The 23,762-nt window shown below is 37.0% G+C and overlaps 3 protein-coding genes across 8 annotated transcripts; all 3 read right to left on the bottom strand.

Annotated features, from left to right (window-relative positions):
- Nucleotides 1-4,651: 4,651 nt before the first annotated feature.
- On the bottom strand, nt 4,652-6,777 carry LOC103424724 (uncharacterized). Of its 4 annotated transcripts, none has more exons than XM_070819054.1 (5): nt 6,617-6,777; nt 6,215-6,519; nt 5,460-5,528; nt 5,257-5,363; nt 4,652-5,183 (listed from the first exon to the last, which is right to left on the bottom strand). In XM_070819054.1, the coding sequence occupies exons 2-5, from the start codon at nt 6,339-6,341 to the stop codon at nt 5,124-5,126; spliced, it is 363 nt and encodes a 120-aa protein (XP_070675155.1). In that variant the 5' UTR covers nt 6,342-6,519; nt 6,617-6,777; the 3' UTR covers nt 4,652-5,123. The 4 variants fall into 4 exon arrangements, with proteins under 4 accessions (XP_070675155.1, XP_070675157.1, XP_070675156.1 ...); XM_070819056.1 differs by lacking the exon at nt 6,617-6,777 and having other exon boundaries at nt 6,215-6,376; nt 6,419-6,549; XM_070819055.1 differs by lacking the exon at nt 6,617-6,777 and having other exon boundaries at nt 6,215-6,382; nt 6,419-6,548.
- A 1,853-nt stretch (nt 6,778-8,630) lies between these two features.
- On the bottom strand, nt 8,631-13,773 carry LOC103424932 (mRNA-decapping enzyme-like protein). Its single transcript, XM_017328393.3, has 8 exons — nt 13,237-13,773; nt 13,062-13,102; nt 12,900-12,949; nt 11,956-12,100; nt 11,068-11,124; nt 10,590-10,716; nt 9,386-9,850; nt 8,631-8,962 (listed from the first exon to the last, which is right to left on the bottom strand). Exons 1-8 carry the CDS (start codon nt 13,393-13,395, stop codon nt 8,906-8,908), a joined length of 1,101 nt encoding a protein of 366 aa, XP_017183882.3. The 5' UTR covers nt 13,396-13,773; the 3' UTR covers nt 8,631-8,905.
- A 635-nt stretch (nt 13,774-14,408) lies between these two features.
- LOC103424922 (OVARIAN TUMOR DOMAIN-containing deubiquitinating enzyme 6-like) lies at nt 14,409-21,926 on the bottom strand. Of its 3 annotated transcripts, none has more exons than XM_008363011.4 (10): nt 21,841-21,926; nt 21,679-21,741; nt 20,282-21,249; nt 19,611-19,772; nt 18,998-19,075; nt 16,830-16,908; nt 16,590-16,741; nt 15,277-15,342; nt 15,012-15,183; nt 14,409-14,768 (listed from the first exon to the last, which is right to left on the bottom strand). In XM_008363011.4, the coding sequence occupies exons 3-10, from the start codon at nt 20,969-20,971 to the stop codon at nt 14,554-14,556; spliced, it is 1,614 nt and encodes a 537-aa protein (XP_008361233.3). In that variant the 5' UTR covers nt 20,972-21,249; nt 21,679-21,741; nt 21,841-21,926; the 3' UTR covers nt 14,409-14,553. The 3 variants fall into 3 exon arrangements, with proteins under 3 accessions (XP_008361233.3, XP_028955757.2, XP_028955756.2); XM_029099924.2 differs by having other exon boundaries at nt 20,282-21,138; nt 21,841-21,906; XM_029099923.2 differs by having other exon boundaries at nt 20,282-21,148; nt 21,841-21,904.
- Nucleotides 21,927-23,762: the final 1,836 nt, after the last annotated feature.

Raw genomic sequence — 23,762 nt, 5'->3', positions numbered from 1 at the left:
CATTGGGGACAATGTCCAGTTTAAGTTTGGGGGTAAAGAGTATAAAAAATGACCCAATTGAAATTTTTTTTGTACCTTCAACTACGAACGAGTTTCATTTGTTTCCATGTTGTTGCTTTTTGTTTTCTTAATTAGTTTTGTTTTCTTTTAAAAAAAAAAATTGTTTTGAAAAAGCCAAAAAGAGTTATTTTTGTGTGTTTGTTTGTGTCTTAGGGTACCTTCCAACACAATAATGAGGATTTGGTTTTTAATTGCATGACTGTTAAAGAAAGTTATAAACATGGATGGAAGTTTGATATGCTCTTGATTTATGCTTGGTTATAGTTATAGTTTACGAATTCACATGTAATCACGAAGAAAAAAAAATCAGTTTTTGTAACATGCTTGAAGGAAGGAACTCAAACTAACACTACAACCCTGAGAGACTTGAGCCTAATACGTTCTTTGGAGAGTTATTAATCTGTGCATTTTTGTTGTCTAAAGTCGTTGCATGATCTCATCATTCTTTGCTTGGTTGCTACTTAGAAGGGGTTTCATCATTTAGTTCCAAATACTAGAACTTATGCCCGTTCCATTCAAAGCATGACATTGATTTGCATAACACATATTCAAGATGAAAGTTGTGTAGTGAACTAGAGCCAAAAAGCCTATCTTGTGCATATTTGTTTAAGTTTAACCCCGTTGAGCCTTGTTTAGCCTATTTTCTTTATTAACCCACATTACCCTTACCTAGCCTAGATTAGGACTATCCATACCCTTGTTTTTAAAGCGTAATGAAGCATGACTTAAAATGAATTCCTTTTGATTGTCCTTATGCAGAAAACAAGTGTGGGGGAATAAGATTTTTGTGTGTTGAGTGCCAAAAGAAAGTAATAAGGCACGGGTTAGAAAAAGAAAAAGTGTTGAAAAGAAAAGAAAAAGAGTTTGAAATAAGTGAGGAAAGGCTCACAAGTGTTGTTTGTTGTAGAAAAGGTCCAAAAGTTGAAATCGGCCCTAAAAAGTTGAATGAATAACCCCATTGTGTTTAAAGTTAGTTGCTGCATTCAAAGGGAATTCTAAGCATCAATTTCATTACTTTGCTTATTATGCTTTAAAAACGTTTGTTTCCTTACCTTTCATTGTTAGCCAATCACCCCTAACCCCGTTACAACCCTTAACTTCAATCTTGAGTGTTATGTGTTTCAATATGTGGAGTTTGGGATTGGTATGAGCATATGGTGTCACTGGTTCTCGCATCTAAGTAGTAGCATTCCAGTCATGAGATCATATCTATACATGCTTAATAACTCCAGAAATTGCTTTCTTTGCTATAAACATATGTGAGTGTTCGTTTTCATGTTTACATCAATCTTCTCACATACATCTAGTGTAGGGTAAGTAGTCAGAAAATCAGAGTGAAAATAAGAGTGTATCTTGTAAGGAATTGAGCAAATTCTCTAAGGCATGTTACTACATTCAAAACATCGTTTTAATTGGTTATATGTGAACTAGTATGTGGTGACTATGATTAAGTATGTGCTCAAGGGTAGGAAAGGCAAAAATCTGTGGTTATGATGATCTTTTGCATGTCATGTTGCATTGAAAATCCCTAAGGTAAATGTTGGAAGGTTTAGGTTTTGTTTTGTACTTATGTTTTGTTTCTTTGTTTTGCTCGAGGACTAGCAAAAGCTAAGTGTGAGGGAATTTGATAGGAGCATATTTATGCGACTTAGTATGTTTGTTTTCGTGCATTTATGTTCTTAGTTCTTAGTTATGTTAGTAGTTTAAGCCATTTTCGTGTGTTTATAGGTTCTATGGGCCAAGGATGCAAGAAGATGCATTTTGGAGCATTTTGGAGCATTTTTGGGCCAAGATTGGATGGTGCAAACATGGAGACATGAGGATGGACGAATTTGATGATTCAAAGGGCTAGAAATCTGCATGTGTGTGTGCAAAGTGTTGGCCTACAACTTCAAACATCATAGCTGCCATGTGATGGCAGAAAATGTGTTTATTGCTAGCTAAATGGATGAAGAACATGTTTGTGCAAGTATAAACACCACATGGGCAGCAAGAAGGAAAGAAAACAGCAACACACACACCACATGGGCAGCAAGGAATCAGAAATTAAAGCATGGAAGAGTGGGAAGTGATGAGGACAACACAAACACACACACACATGCACACTCACGGCAAGAAGAATGGAATCAGCAAAGGGGAGTGAATGGACAGCAGAAAAAGCAAAGAAATTGGACCACTATGAAGTGGATTTCTTGTTGGTCTCCCACTTATAGCTTTGGGTGGCTTTGGCATGATTATTTCTAGGTGGAAAGAGCACAAAGACAGCTCACACACATGCAAAACAAAGCTGGTAGCATCCTTCCCTTCCCTTGCCGTGAGATTCTTGTGTCCATTACCTTGCAATTCTTTTCATTTCCAACCTCTATATAAGCACCATTCAGCCTTCAAGGAAGAGACACAAAAATTCATACACATTTACATTAGTTCCAAGGCTTGCAAAGAAGGAGGAGTGCTTGGAGTTGTGCTAGCCATTCCATTGGAGTTGTTGGAGCATTCTAGGTGTATTCTACTTTGTTTTTCTATGTTTAATATCAATTGTTTTTGTTTAATTGCAAGTATGAGGAACTAATCCCCTACTTAGCTAGGGGGAAGTTCAAAGCCATGAATATATTTGTAATATGAATTGATTACCTTCAGTTGTGATTTCTGAGTTGTGATTTAATTTGCTTAACTGCTTGATTGATAACTAATTTGTGTATGTTGGTTGAGAGTGCACACTTAATTTTCATGCATGAATTTGATGTTAGAATATAAGGGAGTTTCACCTAATCGTTATGAACTTATATTCACAAGTAGTGAAGGTTGTTATCCACAATCGTGTTAAGTGAATTCTAGGCTGGATTAACATGCGTATTCCATAGTTATGAATGCCTAGTCAATGTTTATGATTTCCGTTGAACTTAATGATATTTGTTGAATGTCTCTATCATGCGTATTCCATAGTTAGGGATTTTGATGAGGAATAATTTGGTTGTAATGCGTATTCCATTCAATCCAATGAATCTAGGGAAATCTAAGAGTTAATTTAAGCGGACCTAATTAACTCGGAACATTGAGATTTACAATTTATTGAAAGAACAACTGAAAATCAATTTAGGTTGCATATGTGTCATGTGTGGAGAAGAACCCTCTAGCTAGTCCGTCACCTATCCTTTCACCTTAATTTCATGCTTTTGTCAATTATGTAATTTATTTAAGTTTAATTTACTTCTCGTCAAAACCAAACCCCCCCATTATTAAATTATATTATTTAGTTAGTTTTCATTGTTGTTAGTCTTTTAATTCAATTTCCGTCCATTTCAGTTTCTAGTGTCTAATTTGATTGTTTTCATTATTTTGAGTCATTCTAAGTGTGTTTCGAGTTATTAGAGTTTTTAGCCTAGTTTTGTGTCCTTGAGTCTTGTTTAATATTTTTAAATTAATTTAGAATAGATTAGCAATCTCTCCTAATCCCCGGCCTAGAACGATACCCTACTTACATCTATACTACAATTGTCAAAAAGAGGGTTTAATTTTGTGTGTCAAGTAATTCTCACATCATCTCCCTCCACCACACCGTTGTCACCACATGCGACCTAGTAACGCACCACCAGTCGATCAGCTACTTTTTTCTCTGATTCTCTTTCTCTGGATCAAGCAAACCTCGAGCCTTGATCGAGGTAATTGTTGATTCTTTCGAATTACTTCCAAAATATAGGGTTTTGCTTCAAATTAGTTTTCGAATTAAGATTGGTTTCATTTCTTTAATTTGGGGTTTTTTGTTTTTAGGGTTTTTGAAAATTGGGGTTTTTCGTTTTGAATTAGTTTTCGAAGTAATATTTATGTGGCAGTGTAGTATGTGCAAATTTAGAAGAAATAAAAATATTTTTCTTAACGGGTCGGTAAAATGACCCGACTTGTTAAGAATTCGTTAAGATGATAGGTGTGACACAACACGACCCGTTAAGATACGAGGTGTTACATGAAAACGACACGAACACGGCAAACACGACCCGTTTCTCAAGCCTAACGAGGGGGTGGGTTTAGCCTCACAATGAGCTAGCAATAATGTGATTCAAATTTGCCTTTGGCAAGAATCAAACCTAAGACCTCTCACTTACAAATGAAGAGAATACCACTAGCCCGTAGTACTAAGTGGCTAGTGTAAAATAAGTAAAACTAAAATGCCTTCAAAAACTTAACCTTAAAATGAGAGTTCCGCCTTTTTTTATTAAAAAATAATGAAAGGACCTGACATGATTATTTCAATTAAAAATTTACTTGCTTGTAGACCCGAGCATATCTAAAATGATTATAAGGCCTCGTTTGTTAGAGAGAATTGACTTGGATAAGAATATTCATTATATTAAGGGCATTTTAATCCTACCATTTTTGTGGAAGGTAGTCGAGATATCATTTCTTCCATCAAAATGCCTTCAATATAGTGAATAGTCCTACTGAACGCGACCTTAATGTAGCTCCCTTTGCATCCAAGTCTCTCACTTTAGCGCTCTTAATAAAGGAATGACTTGACTCCTACTCCCTCGTAAAATTGGACAATGATCTGGCATATACTATAGAAAACAAATCTGGCCTTTAGGGCGGAACTCTATGAAACATGAAACTCCATCGTATACAACATAAGAGAGAATTAGGACCAAATACAAGGGAATCTTGTGTGTGTGTGTGGCACGTGGCCCGAGCCGGCATACGCTAGAATTTGCCCATAGGAAGATAATACATCAAGACTAGAATAATATCTACCAACCCCATTTTCGTTTCGTATACATTTCTAGTGCCAATAACAGCTCCCTAAAGTAACGGTGATGCCAAATTGGCATTCTAGCGAAAGCTCGTGGAAAAGAAGTGGACACCAAGAAGTGTCAAGGTTTTCAGAAGGTATTCAACATCTTCACTACTAAAACTACCCACCCAAGCTACAAAAAGTCTGTAATATCTCAAACAGAACCAAAAATTATTTGAACCTCAAATTCTTTCAGAAAAATTCCAGCTATTACTAGTCATTCAGGGAAAATGTCCTAAAATGATCACAGGGCACAACGTAACTTCTCTCGACCTGCACTTTAGACCCCTCGAGTGTAGCGCCCTGCTTTGTCCACGAAAATAACGCGTTGATCCACCATCTGCAAGTAGTTCTAGTAGTGTCAAGAAACATTCCCGGACTGAAGTGAGAGAAAAGAACCAATGCAGTCTTACCTTCCCATTCATGTTCGTCAGAGCGTTCTGGGCCTCCTCTTCTCCTTCAAAGGTCACATATCCAAATCCTTTTGACTTGTTTGTAGTTGCATTTCGCAATATGTGAACTGAAAAGGAATAACGATAGCAGGATGTTTGAAATTTGCAGCTTATTAATATAGAAAATTATGCCTAAGCTTGTATCGACAGGATTAGGGCATTACCATGAACGACCTTTCCAAATGGCGAAAATGCTTCAGTTAATGATTTTTCAGTGGTGGCAAATGATATACCTAATGAGATACAACCCTTGATTAACACAAGTAGGATAAAAATGTCCGTGTCAAACAATATAACTACGGAGATGCACAAAACAGCAACAGTGTTGATCATATAAGTCACTCACAACCATGAAACCTGCCCTACCCTTCACGTAGCGTAGAAGCTCGTGTGGATGCCAAATACCCGAGTACTATGCTTGTTTCGAAAGGTAAGGCCGAAGAAGGAGTTTAACAATTCATAATAATGCATTCCCGAGTTCAAATTGTGAACTTTATGACGACTTGAAATAAACCATGCTCATATATTTAAGCTTCCATTCCATCAAAGAGAGATTTCCATTTCATTTTCCAGTAAAAATAGCTCCTCCATTCCAAGCATTTCCGAAATCCGTTGGTTTTCGAAAAATCTAATACCAAGTAATGAGTTTACAAACCCTAAATCCGATTACGCGAAATAAACACAAACCATAGAAATCCTTGTTCATTGAGACAATACTAGTAGTAAAAAAGAAATTACAAACAGGCAATTTGTTGAACCCAAAAAGGAGATTCACAGAGGCAATTCAACAAACAGCTAATCTGCAAATGGGTCTACACAGAGAAATCAAAAATCAAATCTTTTTCATTGGACATAGCTGTCTGAAATGATTGAAACGTCTCAGTGGAGAGAGAGAGAGAGAGAGAAAGAGAGAGAGAACCTTTGACGAAAAGCTTGGAAGAAAATCCCCTCGAGAAGAGAAAGTGGGCAGGAGAGATATAGGAGTTGGAATGTGAGGCGTTCCTGAGAAAGCTATTGGACATTCGGCCTCCTAACGAAGCCGCCATTTCTTTCAAGAAGAGAGAGAGAGAGAGAGAGAGAGAGAGAGAGAGAGAGAGAGAGAGAGAGAGGGAGGGAGAGGGAGGGAGATTTGGTTTTCTTGTTGCGCGGTGCGTGCGTGTCGGCGACACTCTCGTCTCACCAAAATTTGGCTACGATAAATCCAATGGGAGAAACACCTCAAGTCTAACGAGAAAAGGTGTCTGATCAAAATTTGGGTACGTATATAATTCGAATTCACATAAATATAATTATAATTACTTAGCTAATAAAGCTTTATCACCGTTCATAGAAGAATCTTCTTCGTAGCACAGCATCATCGATTCCTCTTTTTAAGTTTAGAAACACACTTCGAGCTGATAACATGTTGTAGTAAATAATATTAGAGAGAGAGAGACAGAGAAGAAAATGACAACATAGAGATGGGAGAAGGGGCTTAGTTGTCTAGCTTGATTGATTTCCTCTTGGCCTTGTGCCTTTATTAATATTAATCATAACGGGCTTTACTTTCCTCCAGGTAATACAAATTACATAAAAAAAAGATGTTCTAGATCCTATAAGATTCTTTCCTCCAAGTAATACAAATTACATAAAAAAAAAGATCTTCTAGATCCTATAAGATTCTTACTTCTAGTTTACACCATTCCCGTAATAATACTAACTGCAACAATAAACAATTTTTCAAGGGTAGTTTTCTATTTCAAGCTCAAGATTCCTAGACGTTTAGGGATCATAATCACTATTGCGTAGAAGTCTACAATTTGTGACTATAGAGTTGTTTGCACAATCTTTAATCAGCGAAATTCTTATGTTAATGTCACACCGTAGACCCAAGGTCAGTGAAAAAATTAATCCGCGCCCGGTGTTTGAATACAAGTAAAAAAGAAAAGTATTCAGAAATTGGTTAAAAATAAATTCTCTTATACAAATAACACTAAAAGCCTTACAATTTCCAAATAAATTCTGTGTGTAATACATTTATTCTTTGGATAACCCAACATTGAAGTTCTCATGCTCCATGAAAATTTCCAAGTAATCCCACTTAAATTGTATACATACGCATTGCAAATATTCACATGAACTCAAACATGCTTGACTTGAAAGTAGATAAAGATAATTAGAAATAGAGAAAAACTCTTGATAGTTCATGATTTTCATTTATTTTGAAAATAAGAAGATTGTGAACACATTACATAAATTACTCATCTCGATCGATAGCGAGAACCTCGACCAAAAAAGCTCACTAACGATCTCCACATATCGAGCAATCCATCCCTAAGCCCTCTTTCTCTATCTTCTTCTTCAAAATAAAAGTGAAAGAAAAGAGATGAGAATGAGGAGGCAACAAATAGTCATCGGAGGGGCTTGGCGGCTAACCTGAGACGAGAATGAAAATGGCATGGATAAATTTGCAGTAATGGCTGCTAGATTGACTCAATATTGTCTTTGTATGGAATGAGCAGAGATGAGATTAGTACGTGGCTACCAGGTGGAAATACAGGTTTTCGTAGCGTGCGGGCATGAATTCTTGTAGGTACTTGACTCAAGGGGACATGAAGTAGCGAAAATACACTAAAACAATGGTTCATGTTTTTGATAACATTTATAACTAAAAATTGACGAGGCAGTACATCCACATTTGAGTCGTTAGTCGTAACTGCGGACACACCCAACAGTCTGAGATGATGTTTATGCAATTTACCCGACAAACTCGCCCATCTACATACATTCAAGTACAAAACCATTTGCCAATGCCTTAACTCAAACTCCATCTGCAATTTGCATTTAATTGTTTTTGTTGGTCTAATGTGCTGTTTTTGTTAATTTGATCATTCATTTTAAAGTATGTTCAGAAACTTTTGTTCAAAAAAATAAAAATAAATAAATAAATAAATGAAAAAAAAAAAAGAAAAAAAACTCTGGAAACTAACAAATAAAAACGGAGTTGGTCTTTATAATATTTTTAGCTCTTGTAATAAGCTCATTAATTTTAAACAATCACATTAATTATCATTCTAGACACTGCCTTTCAAACTCACAAGACTTTCAAACGCTCACTGCTTTATTTTGCAGCTGATTATTCTTAAAGTAGAGCAGAAGCAGTTTATTAAAGAAGCACATCAATCTCAAACTAAGTGCTAATAACAGTTTCCATGGACAACACATCCTTGGCAGTCGATAGATCCGTATATGAAAGTCTGAAGGTTGACGGGCACTTAACAGTCCGCAACTAGCACATTTCAATATGGATTTAATATTCACTTGCTCGGGCAAAGGGGGTGTTTAGGGGAGTAAGATTACTCAGAATACAAGGGTCTTTACTCGCGCATCAAATAAAGACTAGACAAACATTCAAAACTACATGGCACAGACAAATTTAAAACTCAACATACCCCTATATCGAACTTCCCCTCTCATGAGAATGAGAATCGAAATCCTATACATCATACGCACGCGTTTTAAACAAGGCACACAATGAACAAAACACAAACCAGCTTCTAGCCTGTGCTGCTTCCTGTAGGTGTTCAGTGGCCTGCGTTAACATGCTGACAGTAAAGCTTTTCCGAAAAGGTTACGAGTGGTGTGCCTTCTGGAGTGCTCCGTATACCATGTCGATGAATTGATTATCCTACAACACATGCAAAGCTCGTAATCAAACTATGAACAAGGTTAATGATACTCATAATCACGAGGAACCGCAAGATTACTCAGCGGTTACTTCAGTCTACAACTCTAGATAATTGACTCAGTACCCAGGACCAATATAATTCAAAAAATTCAAAGTTGTAATGCAAACGGATGTGTCTCCTGGGAAAAAGGCATCAGGAGATATAAATCTAGCTATCGGTTCCTTGATATATCCTATAATTACAATCAGCTCCTAATATTTATCGATCATAAAACTACAAAGCGTTCGTGATGCATTTTTAAACACTTGCCACAATTTGTGTGAACGAATTTTGAACATTACTGCAAACATGAAATCTTATTCAACTGAAAAAAAAAAGAGTGCAATTATATATCTACATAACGATGTTCCGGAAAGACTAACCTGTACAAGCAGCATGAGTGCATTTCGTACTTTATCTCTATTTAGTGGCCCATAGTTAGGAGGGAAAGAAGCAGCTGTGAGAGATGGTGGAGGGGCTGGCGGTGGAAAAGGTTGTAACAAAGGAGCACCATATGGACGTTGCACACTTACAGCAGGGTGAAGAAGAGAAGCAGCACGGCTTGATGCAGTGACAGCTGGCATCGTTGTTGCTGAAGAGGAAGGATGAACAAAAAAAGATGGCTTTACAAGATTACTGGCCAAGTTGGTGGTGTTATGGGATTCAGGGAGGTCAACGAAAGGGGATAAAGTTGTCGATGATAGCAGTGGAGCACATGGAATTTGCATGCCAGGAATACTTGAAGGTGCAACACCGAATGGATGAGAAGGTAGATAGGTTGTCGAAGATGATTGGTAAGGCTGTCCGGTAATTGCTGTAGTTGAAGAATTCATGATAGTCATAGCCGTCTGCAATTAATGTTAGGAAAAATGAATAAGATGTTCCATCGGTCCTAAAATTATATCCATCAGTACGTTCACTCCAATATATATACACATGCAGGGATGACACTATGCATGAACATAAAATAATCTGCTCCAGAGAAAGGACAAGAGTCAAAAGACCCAATCCTAGATCTCCGAGCTGTATACGGACTCGTGCTTGTGTTAAGGCATGCATATGTAGGCATCCATTGACCAAGTACATGTTTCCTTGAAATGAGCATAAAACACAGTGCAAACAGGCACATTTAGGAGGTACTCCATTGGCAATTTTATTTATTATTATCTTAAAGAACGAGAACCAACAATCCCACATTAACTATTCATTACTGAATGTGAGAATATACCAATATTAGCATTAAATGCTGAAATTGTTAGAAAATCGAAACATTTTGATTCTACTGCTGCATAGAGCAACCAAAATTCCTCAATCAATGTCACAAAATTAGAAACTCATGAAACCCTAGACAGTTAATACTATAAACTTGGAAAGCCATGTTAGAATCATCCCAGAATCCACATGGTATGACTAGAAAGTCACAAAGTTAAAGTACATCAAACCAGGCACGCAAATGGTGCATAGCTACACTTTTTCCATGGCTACATCACTTGTGTGCTTAAAGAATCCTGGATTATGACCCTGATAGTGCCTAAGCTTTTCACACTAAGCAAGTAAACTAGCTCCATCAAGAGGAAGAGAACATACACTGAAGAAGTTCACAAAAGCCGGATCATCCGGAATGTCTGTGACATGAGAGGCAGTTGATGACGATGGCTCCAAAGGACCATCCATAATAACCATGCTTGGGACTGCTTCCAGTTCCTCAAACTCACTACAAAAGAATACATCCTTCCTTCAGTTGTTATCATAACCAAATTGACTAGAATTTCTACAAAATTGCACAACTGAACATTTGAAATCTTATTGAACATAAACGCATAATATCTTATACTATTGTCTTGACACCAGAATATTAATAAATATTCCAAGACTTTTACAACCCTAAAGTTTGCAAGCTCAGCAATATACAAAAAGAAAATATCGCCCTTAAAAAGTGATCAATAATACAAAGCTAGAAGTTTATATACTATTGTCAACAAGGAAAAACATTGTAATACCAGAGTTCAGAAGTAAGGGAAGAACTACATTGGTGCTAAGTAGGGATAAAATGAATGAATATTACCTCTTTGTTGGTGATACCATTGAGTTTTGAGGTACCTTGGAATATGCACTAAGAATCCTGGAGACACATAAATAAAGATAGAACAGATTTAAAAACAAAGCAAATAAGAATAATATACACTTTGGGAGATTCTCCCCTTTGCCTTTTAACTTTTATATAAATAAGAAGGATAAATAAAATGCAATTCAATCAGGATCCCAGCAAACAGTTGCAATAATAACATCCATAGGACCTGTCATGTAAGAAACCAATATTTAAAACACTAACAAATGCGTTTCCGGAACTTCAGTTTACCGATAAATTAAAGTTACGAGAAGTATATAAGAAAATAAACACTCGAAAGAGTGGTATGCAAAACTATGGCGCTACTATGTCACGATAACCTTAAATTTTCTCTCACCATGAGGTATGTTACTTGCATTTAAAGTTTTAAACTAATTCCATGAATGTACAAGATAAGTTCCACTGTATCTTTGCACAAAAACTAGACATCATTATTTACCTCCAACAGAGTGAAACTATTAAAGGGTGATTCCCTGGAAGGGTTTTTTCTGCACAACCTATTCAAACAGTGACTGATAACATAGTAAAATACACAGGTAAAAATATCAATTTCAGGAATGTATTAAGTTATTAACATGTGTTAAAGTTTAGAGCTATCTATTTTTCTTCCTGGTCTTACAAAAGAAATCCAATATAAATTTTGGATAGTACGTTATTGAAGTACTTTTAAGATCTTCAGATATTTAATTGTTATGCACTGTCCACATAATGCCTTATTGTAATAGGAAATCCATTCACTGCCATACAAAGTTGTTGATTGTGTCAATCAAAAATAGCACAAAGATAATAATTTTTCAATCAACTTAAACTGCAAGAAGACAATACCTGTTAAACATATTTGCCACCTCCTCACATTCACTTGGATTGTAGAACCAAATACCATTGACCTCTCGAGCCGCATTTCGATACAATAGATATGGATGTTGGACTTCGAATTCAAAATCTCCCAAGAGATCCTCCACCAAATTTTCTGCTTATGCAAACATACTGGATCATCTTAATATATAGAAATTTAGAAAATTAAACATAAAATGCATGCCATATAAAAATTAAAAGGAAAACATCATTAAACGTCCAAATAACGTGAGATATAGACTTTAAAAAAATATTAGAAAGGCTGATAACTAAATCAGAAGATTTTGAAACGTGAGATATAAACTTAAAAAGAAATACTAGAAAAGCTGATAACTAAATCAGAAGATTTGAAGCCTCGAGTCAATAAAATTTCATTTCTCAATCTCAAATAATTAGCCTATCATGTAGCACACTTTGCTGTGTGGAGCACAAAGATATTCACCATAGAGCGACAATAGAGCAAGCCAACATGCAGGATCAAATGCATAGGATTTAACACGAGGCAAAGAGAGGAATCAAATTAAAAGATAAATAGAACTCGGAAATGTGGTCCAGATTCCAGACTCCAGTAATGATTGGAGACTGGTTCTAATGATATTTGGTACCAGAGCAGGCCAAGCCAGCTTGTAAGAGAAGGACACCCGAGAGCTCATACGCTACTTCAACATATTTTCACTCTTCTAGCGTGAGACATTAAGCTTACTATCTAAGTTAAACCCTAAACCCTAAACTATCAGTACCATAGCAACTTTTCCGTTATTGAAGCCTATACAAAAGAGTCAAGTTCAGCTCGTAACATGAAAAATCTGATAAACCCCATTCTCAAATACCAATAAAACTTCCAATCCAAGACAACTACAAATGCAGCGAAACAACGCGGGTCAGGAATTAAAACACAATGCAAATGTACTGACCACTATTCCGCCGGTTCATCACAATGAACTGAAACCGAGGTTGCGCATTCCTGGGATAACAGCAACAAAATTAACACCCAAAACCCAAATTGCAACAAAAAAAAAACCCAAATCTTACAACACAAAACCCACTAGAAATTTATCACAGTAATGTAAAATTACCTCTTGACCACGAAGAGCGATCCTTCGACGTCCTTGCGACTCTGAAATTTGAAAGAAGAAAAAAAAAACATATCAATTAGAACGAAAATTATGAAATTAGAATCGGATCATGAGTGGAATTAATGAGAATTAAGCAAAAAAGATGAAAATTTGTGGAATAAAAAAGAAAGATTACCCATTCGCTAAGGTCAGTGTTGAACTCGTAGAAGGTGACGTGAGTGGAGGTGATGAGAATTTCCTCGACGGAGGGGTCGATTCGCTGCAGAACCGTCAGATTCAGAAGCTTCGTGCTCTGCTGGTCCAGGTTCGGCGTCAATTTCCCGTTCTGGGACATTTTTTTCCGTCTTCGGTTTCTGCTCAGCCACCGCCGAAATTTGGGAGGAAGAAGCGGAATTTAAGGAAGGCGAAGGTCCAACTCGGATCATGAAACCTTCTTTCTCAAGCGACCCCGCGGCGCTGTTATTCACAATGACGAAACCGCCCCGGCATTCTTCCGAAGAAGTTCTAGAAGGGAAAGGGGTACTTTCGAGGTTTTGGGTTTATAATTTGTTTCTGGAAAGTTCCAAGCCCACTTCGCTGCCAAGCGCTGCTAACCCCCACGCTCTATTTTCCCGCCTTTGTAAGGAAATGTTAAAGTCAGACTTGCCCTTTTGTTATTCGAAGGGAATTGATTTCAACGCAACATTTTCCCCACATGCACACCATATGCTTACTTCTCGCCATTTAGATCGAATGAAATATAGAAATTTAATTAACAAAAACAAAAACGATGTTCAAATAGAGAAAAAAAATGCGTCTAAAGCATCACATCTACCATCAAATTCACGTCAATAAATAACATTAAGAATTTAATTAACCATTCTGTATTTTGATAGAAAAATGAAAACCATTATGTTCAATTATAACTATAAAGACCACTAGTACTACGGTCTAGTAGTATTCCTCTTCACTGATTAGTGAGAGGTCTTAGGTTCAACTCTCGCCAAAGGCGACACCCCCCTCCCCTTAGTGTAGATAATATCGATTTGTTCAAAAGAAAAAAAAAATATAACTATAAAGAAGGAAAATGTATGTACTGTGATATGTCTTCGGAATGAGTGTTGCTTGTATTGTATTCAAAGAGTGTTCCCGGATTAGTATGTTTGTGAGCGAAATTTCTCGTGACAGGTAAAAAATGATTGAAATTCTAGTTGTAGAGATTTAAAGTTGTTTGGACGATGTAATGTTAACCCGAGCGCATTCCTTCACTGCTGCTCACTTGTCGAAAAAGAGTGGTAAAATTTGTTTGATTTATTCAATATCATGGCAAAAAACAAAGACAAGTGCGTAGAAAGAACCTCAAAAACAAACTAGTAATTCCATTTTATTGATTGAACTTAGATTACATATTTAAGATTCACAGGCCTCCATTAAATAGGAATCATTTTCTTTACCAGCACTACAGCAATTTCAGCACAACTAAGCAAGCGTTCCTAAATTGGTTCGTACCAGGTCATTCGGTTGCCTTGCCTTTGCGCCGGCTACTGCTGCTAGTTTCCAACAAGTAACAAACCATGGAATCAACATCATCTCCGAATATGCTGTATGCCTCAATCACCTGCAGATAGCTGAACCCCATCGATAGCACAACTTGCATACTACTGCTAAGGGTCGAATCCTGAAATCCTTGCTCCCTCTCTTCAACTTTAGTCTCACTGCCTGATGATCCTGTTGTTCATATGAAATTCTCGTCACTAACACACTTCCCAAATTCACCAGTAGCATACAATTAATCAGAGCCTACGTGCAAATTCCACCCATGTACCCAAGAGTTGCCAAACTAAATCATCCAAAAATGCAGTTTAATACCTATAAATTGAGCCCACACTCAAACCAAAAATATTTTTTCTACCGAGTTCTGTACGAGAGAGAGGGAGGCGAGGGGAAGAAACAAAGGAACGGGAAACTCACTAGCTCCCGAAGATGACGGCTCAGCACTAGAAGTGGAAGATTCTCTACGTCCAAGTTGTTGCTTAAATGTGCCGTCTGCGTATTCAAGCCTCGAAGCTTCCATAACCATACGCTCAATTTCTTTCTCAGTAAGCTCCAGATCCGAGTAAAATCGCCCCTCAGCTAGAAGTGCCTGCAAATAGTAAAGATGAGAGGAAAAAGTGATCATGAAATTCCAGGTCAAGTATTTTTGAAAACCATAATGCACAAACATCAGGATACTTGCATTATCAATTTGTTGGTCCTGTTGAGCCTTAATAGCAGCCTTGACCTGATCCTTGTCAATATTTGACTACAGAAACGAAAAGATGAAACATCAGATTAAGTTGTTTAATCGAATTACTGTTGTACTTTTATGCATAAACGGAAGCGAATTATAACAAGTACCAATATCAACGTCGTAGGCGAAAGCTAAAACAACCAATCTCAAACTAACACGAGATTTACGTGGTTCGGCGTAAAGCCTACGTCCACTGGCAAAGCACTGAGAGGAATTTCACTAAACAAATGGAGATCACAAAGGAGTGTTTAAACTCTCACAACCCAAATCCCACAAATTACAAACCCTAAACCAAACGAGTAGAGAACCCAAAAGTAACGGAGAAGATTCTCCCAAATTGCTCTCTTAACTCACAAACTCACAAATTGACTCTCACCAAATTTGCCAAACGAATGAGCCATGAATTTGCCACACTCATGACTCCAAACGGTGACCTCCACCCAAAACCAAACCATGATGAGGCACACTAAATACACTAACCCTAAGGTCCTATTTATAGTGCATAGGACTTAGGTTACAATAAGAATCCTAATAGGAAATAAATCCAAATCCTAATCAAATAGGTAATTAACAAAATCTCTCCACCAAGGAAACTAACTAGGAAGTCAAATCCAGACCCAAATAGAACACCAAAACCAAATAGGTAACACAAACCTAATTTATTGTATCATCCTAATTTTGAGCCAAAAACCCAACAATTACACCTTTCAGAAACAAAACCACTGAATAGATGGCTCATCAAGTGATGCGACCATCACATCCTCACTTTCTTTGACAACAACTTTAATTGGAAGCACTAATAACTAACAACGCTTCGAATGAATGGTGCCATTTTCAGCCCCGAATTTCTTCATCCCACTGCATTTCTTCCCCACTCCCATTCCCAGCCCCCGAAAAAGATCTAAAATAACATTCACTTTACTCAAGCCAAACACCCGTTGAGCCCAATTCTCTTCCCCATAACAGTAACTTCTTTTGTTTATCCAGGAATGGCAGCAGCGAAAGCCCAATAAATTAAAGAACAAATTTATGTGCGCATGCCATGTGACAGTAAATAGTAACAAGACTTTTTGAAGGAACTGGCAAAAGTTTTACACTTTAGATTTCTCAGTTTCGTTTTTTTAACCTTCCCCTTTATATACAACCCTAGTCTTATCATGTCAGAAAGAAAAGGAAAATCTATGTTATCAATGTTTCATCCAGATGTATAGAAGTAACATAATTAAAGCCTAATGAATAAAGAATAATTAAGCACATACACCCATTCCACGAAGACGGCTGAACCCAAGTCCTACACCGATGGTCTGACGACGGGGATCAACAAGAGAGTTGTAATGATTTCCATGATGATAACTTAGTCGTAGGGGTGGTGTGTCAGTGTCATAGCTTCCATGGAAAATATTAATCGGTTCTGCATCAAACTCACTTAAGTTAACAAAACATTGCGAATAGAAAATTTCACTGGAAGGAAGATAGAAATCATTATTCAGCTTAAAAACCTGTGCTATAGGAATAAATATGGATGGGCCGATTATACATTTCAGATAAGGCTTGGATCTCAATATTGTTTCCATAGACCTGACATAAGATCAAATTAGTTATTAAACACGTCTGCTGTGGAAAAGACAGGGAACTGTGCAAAAATTCACTGGGTCAATAATTCACAGACATCATATTACCAGTAAGTAAAAAACTAAACAAAGGTATTAACATGGTGAAAACTGAAGCCACCAGATCTAAGTTATAACATAAATAACTGAAAGACAAACACTTGAATGGCAACTAAGAAAATAACCATGCTTATTGAGTAGGGGGATGCTGAGAAAGGGTAAAATATGTAGCATGCAATATTGGAGATAAGATCTTTCAAGTTTTATAATTATACCAACTATCTTTGTTAGCAATTAACACATGTGCCTCTATTATTATAATTCACCTAAGTCACCTACCATAAAACTATACGGTCATTGACAATATTCATCAACGTGTCATAATTAAGCAGCTAGACTGTTCCACTCTCTCACAATTAGCAAGCATCACTTCAAGAGGAAACCTAATTACTCTTCAACATGAGATGGTGCAATTGTCATCCGAGAAATCAACAGCCATGCAAGGCAGTTTCCAAGCTGGGTTAGCAAATACTTCTTTTTGGAATGTAAAGCTAGGTTTGAATGCCTTCAGTGAGGGTGCAAAGCTGGGTAAGGCTTTATCCTACAACATTTTCATGACACAACAGAGACTATTAAGTTATAGTTGCTCTGAAAACATAACGAGGTATAGTTCCCTTCCTCCATAGTGCTTTTTAACTTCTTAAGATGTCTATTATCTAATATCAAAGAGTGAGCCTGGAAATAATCAGGTCTTGAGGAACTAAAAAGAATAACAACTCCTTTAGCAGAGGGCCTTTGAGTGAGAACATGCTCCATCATCATAACCCAGGAATCATTTAATAAAGAAATGTCAAAGCCATCGCTAGTTTTCACTGCCGCAACCAATCTCTCCTAACAGAATTCGAATTTAAAATGTAGTTTGAAATCTGATTCAACCAACACCACCCTAGCAAAAGTTGCACACAACATTACATTCGATGAAAATGGGGTCACATCACCATCAATACGAAGGACCATTGCGATATATTTGCCAATAGGACGCTCATGCTAAATATTTAATATATAAGACAATTTAACTTGCATAGGAAAAGACACTGTGAGGGTTTTTTTTTAAGCTGTACTTTGATTAAACAAAATTATAAGGTTTTCCTTGGGGCATTTTTGTGTCATTTAAACTGATGGTTTTACAAAATTTTTGACATCAAAGAAAAGAAGACTTGATAATCCCCTGAGATTCAGTACAAAAAATGAAACAAATTCTAGATCTCTAAAACACTCAAATGTGAAATCTTTTGGAAAATAGATTACTTCTGTAAGCATTATAGGTGTAATTTCACCTACCAGGAAAAAGATTTCATCATTTCCCACCGCTATAAAACCACAAGTGTTAGATATAAAGTTAAAAATCTAATGAGTAAAACCGAACCCGTCATTGTACATGAGTTACCCTGCTTCTTTTCCTACATAACTAGTAAGTTTAACATATATGTCTTAATCAAAGACTGCCACACCGAATCCCATTAAGACCAAGCACACAGAATTAAGTTTCCCACTCCCCTTTTATTACCCTTCACTAGACTGTTTTATTTTACAAACATCCAAAATAAAATAAGATAAAAATTAATTGTTAAACAGACCAGAAAAATAAGCCATTTCACCATTTAGAATCAAGCACAGCAAGCGTTGATTCACTTCCAGAACACATAGACACATAAAGAAATACTCACAAACACACCACTGTTAGGCAACTTCGCCTACAAAAAAGGGGGAAGGATATTGAAGAACAGGAACAGATACTACAAAAGCTTTAGCCAGTCTCCAGCTTAGACATAACAACTATGAAAAATAACCTTAGAACGTAGGGATGATATTGTAATATGATCACAGCCTTTAAGAGGACATGCATCAAATGGCATTCCACCTCCTTACCATTATTCTGGGAATAAACTAGAGGAACTCAAGATGCCAATTTAAGATACTATATGGAGCTAATGTGTAGGCATACCCCATCAATAAAGTATTTCAAGGAGTGGACATCAATGAAAGATGTGACATACCTTGTCTCTTCTTTTCCTCTTACAATAAGAGGTAAATCCTTCTGTAATAAATTGAGAAAAGTGATCCCTCTCTCGTTCCTTGACAAATACAGAGAGCTAAGTATCAGAAGTTATGATGAACTATAGCATTAAGTAGGTATGAAAAACATTATGGTATAGCATTAACGGATGAGATTATGAAAAAGAAAGCTATATTTATTTTTCTGTCCAGTAATTTGTTTTCTTTAACAAATAATGGATAGGAATCAAAACTAAAAGTATTGTTACTATAGAAAACTTTTCCCTCTACTACCTGGTTTCTTCTATTTTACTATTCACATCTTTAATTTTCTCCCCATTACACCCTTAATAACATTGTTTGGGTTACCAATTCGCTTTACGACATTGTCCAGCAACCCCACTGTTGGCCAATCAACCATATAGCAATAGTTCAATTTTAAAGAGAATTAAAAAATCTTTTTGTTATTTGCAAGTGTATGCTAACATTACATAGCGAGATCCCAAATTAATCTCTAATAAGTACCAAACATATATATATATATATATATATATCCACAGCGCCTAAAAAAGAGCATAAATAGAATAAAGATAGAGGGCAAGTAAGGAATAATACCATGTAATCTATGCACATTTGCCGGATCAAGTCATAGGCTTCAGAATCCCCATAAACTTGATCTGCAACAGCACGAAAGAGACAATTCCCATCCTCCAGCATTCTTTTCACTTCAAAACCTTTTGCACGCCTAATATCAATTTCAAACTGTCGTTCTCTTTCCTGATATAGATTTAACATGCCAATTTGAGATTTCTGTATTAGAAGTGAAGAATGGAGCAAACAAATGTAACATCACACTGGGGGTGCAAATGCGACCTCCAAGGCTTCAAACAAAAAATAATATGAAATTTAATGGCGCAACCTCCTACATGTTTAGCTTCTGCTAAAGCGTCTTTGTTAAACATTTCTTCATGATAGGGAGGAGTTTGTATTAAGTTGATATTGGGATGCTGCTGTTTCTTAGTTTCTGAGAATATGTAACCTATTGTTTTTGTGATAAATAATGGTTAAAAAGTTCAACTTTGAGATGTGTTCAGGCTTGAGTATCCAAAAAACCAAAGCAAATATTTGGGCAATGTACCAAAAATCACCAAATGAGACGTTTGTATTGTGCCATGTTTTTCAATTCCTTCTAAAACACCAGGATTCTTGGCAATAAAACCTACTAAAGAGGACATCAGACTTTCTTACTTATTTGCAATTTTGCTTATATAAGATCAGAAACTTACAGTGTCATCATAGGAAGATACAAAGCAAGGACTATGCTCATCAGCACTATTGTACCCCTCGCTTTCACCATGGGACCTGGGAGAAGAAGGCAGTGACCCATTTGGCGAAGTCCTAGTTGAAACAACAGGCCAGGCAGCTGCTCTTCTAGAAGGTCCAATCCGGACAGCATTTGAACTCCCTGAGACAGATCTCCTTGAATTCGAGTTTGCTGAGGAAAGTTTTGGGGGAGGAGGGACTGGAGGAGGTGGTGGCTGAGAACTCGCAATCACATTTTGTAAAGAATCACTGCTTGAGTCCACATTTTCAACTGTCACCCTTTCAGAAATCCTCACCCCGTCTAAACCTTTCATCAATTCCCCAGGACTGGCAATGTCATTTTTACCAACTTTTTCCCCCTCAGCTAGTTCATCACTTGAACTCACATTGTCATCATTACAGCTTTCTGTCAAAAGATCATCATTTTTCACGGCCTTATTGTCACCACTCCCACAATACTCTGGCAGCTCATCCACAAAAACATTTTCTTGTGCCTCCTCTACAATTTCCTCATCTTTCACAACCGAAAGAGCCTGAGGATTATTAACCTGTGACTGTGCCCAAGCAGAAGAAGACCCAGACAAGGAAGAAGGACGAGTTGGGTTGGAAGAAGAACCACTTGAAGAACCTCGCTGAACCAGAATTCTAGTCATTGTATTCAATGCTTAACGTCTTCAAAACCCTAGCCTAATGCCCTTCACAAAACCCCAAACATAGAGTTATGCTTGTCACGCGTTCTGGCCTTGGGCACAGTCACGCCAATCCCTTGGCTGAAGGTTTTCTTCCAGCCCAGCACGCTCTGCTCCTCGGGAAACAATCTCTGCATTCCCCTAACAATTCTCATGAGACCCAGAGCTCGAACTTTAGACAAGAAAACCCTCTAAGCTACTTGAATTTTACCCCAAAAATTTCACCATTCAACTATCCCAAGCTGCAAACAACAAACACCATACATTTCCAAGAAAAATCAACAAAAAAGAACATAGCTTTGGAACGATCCGCTTGGCTTCTGAGAAAAAGATATGAAATTCAAACAAGATTGTACCCAAAACTCACTGAAACTTGTTGAAATCTTCTCACTTTATCAAAATACACAAAATAAATAAAAACCCAGAATTCAAATCTTTCTACTTTCTCTCAATCTTGTTCCCCTTTCCTACCATTTTCTCAGCAACCAAACAGACACAAACCCGGCATAACCGAATAAAAAAAAAATTCAAAACTCCAAGAACCATGGAAGGAAAACATCAATCAAATAAATCAAACACGACCCACTCCAAAAACGCATAATATTACCAAGGTTTAACGATTACATAAAAACCCTACGGTTGACTCGAACCAGCACGAGTTGGCGACTCACCTGAGAAACCAAATACAGAAACAGAGCCTCCTTCTGAAGCTTCAATCACGACGAGTCTGAGATCTGCAAAAGCTGAGCGAAATTAATTGAATTTTAATTGAATATTTCAAATTCCCAAATTACTTTTCTAGGGTTTATGTTGATTGAGGCGCAGAAGAAGACCTGAGAGAGGAGCGAGGAATGTCGATGTGAAAAGAAAGAGAGAATTCGCGAGGAAGAAAATGGGAGGCTGCGTTAAAGACAGCCACGTGACGTGGACTTGACCAGCTACGGCTCCTCAGACACTATTACCCTTACACGTGTCCAGCTCCCTTACGCTTACACGTGTGGAGGAGGAGTCAGTCAGTTTAGTGCGTGCGAGTTAAGTTAACTTCGTTTCTCAACTTCATTCTAAGGGCTAATTTGGTATTACTGTATTTCGAAAAAAAATTGTTTTTATTGTGCTATGAGAATAAACAGCTGTGAAATAAAGCAGTAAAGTATTTGGTAAACTTTTTTATAAAAGTGCTTTTGAAAAAAAATAGTATTATAGTGTTTGATAAACTTTTATATAAAACATATGTAAAAAATCAATATCAAACTATTCTAATTTTTTTTTAAAGAAGAAAATAAATGGGTGTAGCTTGTTTTCTTCCATTTGTGTAGTGACATCCAAACTACAAACTCCCTCCATACTCAAGGCTTCCAGGATTTGCCTTTCTTTGCAGGTGATTTGTACCTTTTGTTGGTAGATTGTGATTGTGGTGACACTACTTGGGAAGTGCCACCAGTATAGCCTTGTACCTATTGAAAACTAAATGATAATAGCTTACACTTAGTCACCATATAAAATCCAATCAGACTCCTTTTATCACAACTTTCACAAGTTATTGTTGAAGTCGAAAAAAACAAGTAAAGAATAAACAATACAAAAACTGAAGGGCTATTGAATGTACCATTTGAACTTGTGGAGTGGGCTGTGAGCTAGATACTACCATTCTCATGCCTCTCCCTCTTCCCATTCCTCTTCCTCTTCTTTTTCCCATGCCTATGCCCCTTCCCACCTACATTATCATCCAATTTAATGGACTTACACTTTCAACATCAAAAACTACAATTAAAAAAAAAAACACTATACAAAACAGATTATACCTCTAGTGTATATGTGTTAACAACTGAATGATTTGGCTCTTGAGTGGCTTAAGGTGTCCCTGGTGTCTTTGCAGTTGTGTGACTTGGCTCATGAGTGCCATGAGTAGGTGTTAAATGACTAGAATAGCCCTCATTTCCACAAGTTCTTGTGTGGCCTTTTATGTCCACATTGATGACATGTATATTGTTTGTGTTAAACCCATTTTCCTAGCTTTTTTCCACCATGAGTTGTCATTGGTGGCTCTTCACCAGGCTCTTTTGTCATATTCTTCTTAGGTCTGCCTGTTTGCTTCTTGTGTAAAGGATGTTTAATAGTGATAGTATCTGCCACTCTTAACCATTGATCAGGACCAGGGGAGATGTGTAATTTACAGGGGCATAAGCCATGAGGTAGAATGTTTGCTTGTAGCACTCATCAACATATAAAGCAACATCTTGTTTTGTTCTTAAAATGCAAGTAACAGTGTAAGCACAAGGAATTCCACAAAGATCCCATTTCCTACAAGAACAAGTCTTGGATACTAAGTCTATTGCAAACTCCCCTTATATAAGTGTTGAACTTGGTATTTCATATCTCCAGCTAGAGTAGCCAGGCAAATCCCACTTTTTTTCAACTTGTTAATTATTTTCTCAATTCTTGGACCAACAACTCCCTTCCACTTTAAAGTAGCCACTCTTCTATTTGTCATCATTTCATTAAGTTCTTCCTTATCATTTGAAGCATACTCAAAATTGGCTTGTTCTTTGCCTTCACAATAGATTTGTTAAAAGCCTCACATAGATTGTTGGCAAGAATATCACACTTAAAGTATGTCCTAAAATATGATTTACTCCAATGTTCTGGTGGTTTGTCATTCAACGACTTCCAAGCTTCCATATTGTCTTCCTTCAACTTATCCATAATTGACTGAATAATTTACTAAAACCAAGGTATTGTTGTTGCCATTACTGCC

This window comes from Malus domestica, chromosome 03 (genome assembly GCF_042453785.1).
Source record: "Malus domestica chromosome 03, GDT2T_hap1".
Taxonomy (NCBI): domain Eukaryota; kingdom Viridiplantae; phylum Streptophyta; class Magnoliopsida; order Rosales; family Rosaceae; genus Malus; species Malus domestica.
This window is presented reverse-complemented; position numbering and strand designations above follow the sequence as displayed.

Bases quoted from the DNA above. Each gene is read 5' to 3' on its own strand.
- LOC103424724 (XM_070819054.1), bottom strand. From the start codon at position 6,341: ATGGCGGCTTCGTTAGGAGGCCGAATGTCCAATAGCTTTCTCAGGAAC. The intron at 5,364-5,459 runs GTAATGCCCTAA...ATTCCTTTTCAG, and splicing joins ATTTGGAAAGGTCGTTCATG to TTCACATATTGCGAAATGCA. The intron at 5,184-5,256 runs GTAAGACTGCAT...AACTACTTGCAG, and splicing joins TGACGAACATGAATGGGAAG to ATGGTGGATCAACGCGTTAT.
- LOC103424932 (XM_017328393.3), bottom strand. From the start codon at position 13,395: ATGTCCCAGAACGGGAAATTGACGCCGAACCTGGACCAGCAGAGCACG. The intron at 11,125-11,955 runs GTATTGTCTTCT...ATGTGTCTCCAG, and splicing joins GTGGCAAATATGTTTAACAG to GATTCTTAGTGCATATTCCA. The intron at 10,717-11,067 runs GTAATATTCATT...ATTCTTTTGTAG, and splicing joins ATGGTATCACCAACAAAGAG to TGAGTTTGAGGAACTGGAAG.
- LOC103424922 (XM_008363011.4), bottom strand. From the start codon at position 20,971: ATGACTAGAATTCTGGTTCAGCGAGGTTCTTCAAGTGGTTCTTCTTCC. The intron at 19,773-20,281 runs GTAAGTTTCTGA...AATCTATATCAG, and splicing joins TATCTTCCTATGATGACACT to GAAAGAGAACGACAGTTTGA. The intron at 16,742-16,829 runs GTTTTTAAGCTG...AGTTTGATGCAG, and splicing joins TATTTATTCCTATAGCACAG to AACCGATTAATATTTTCCAT.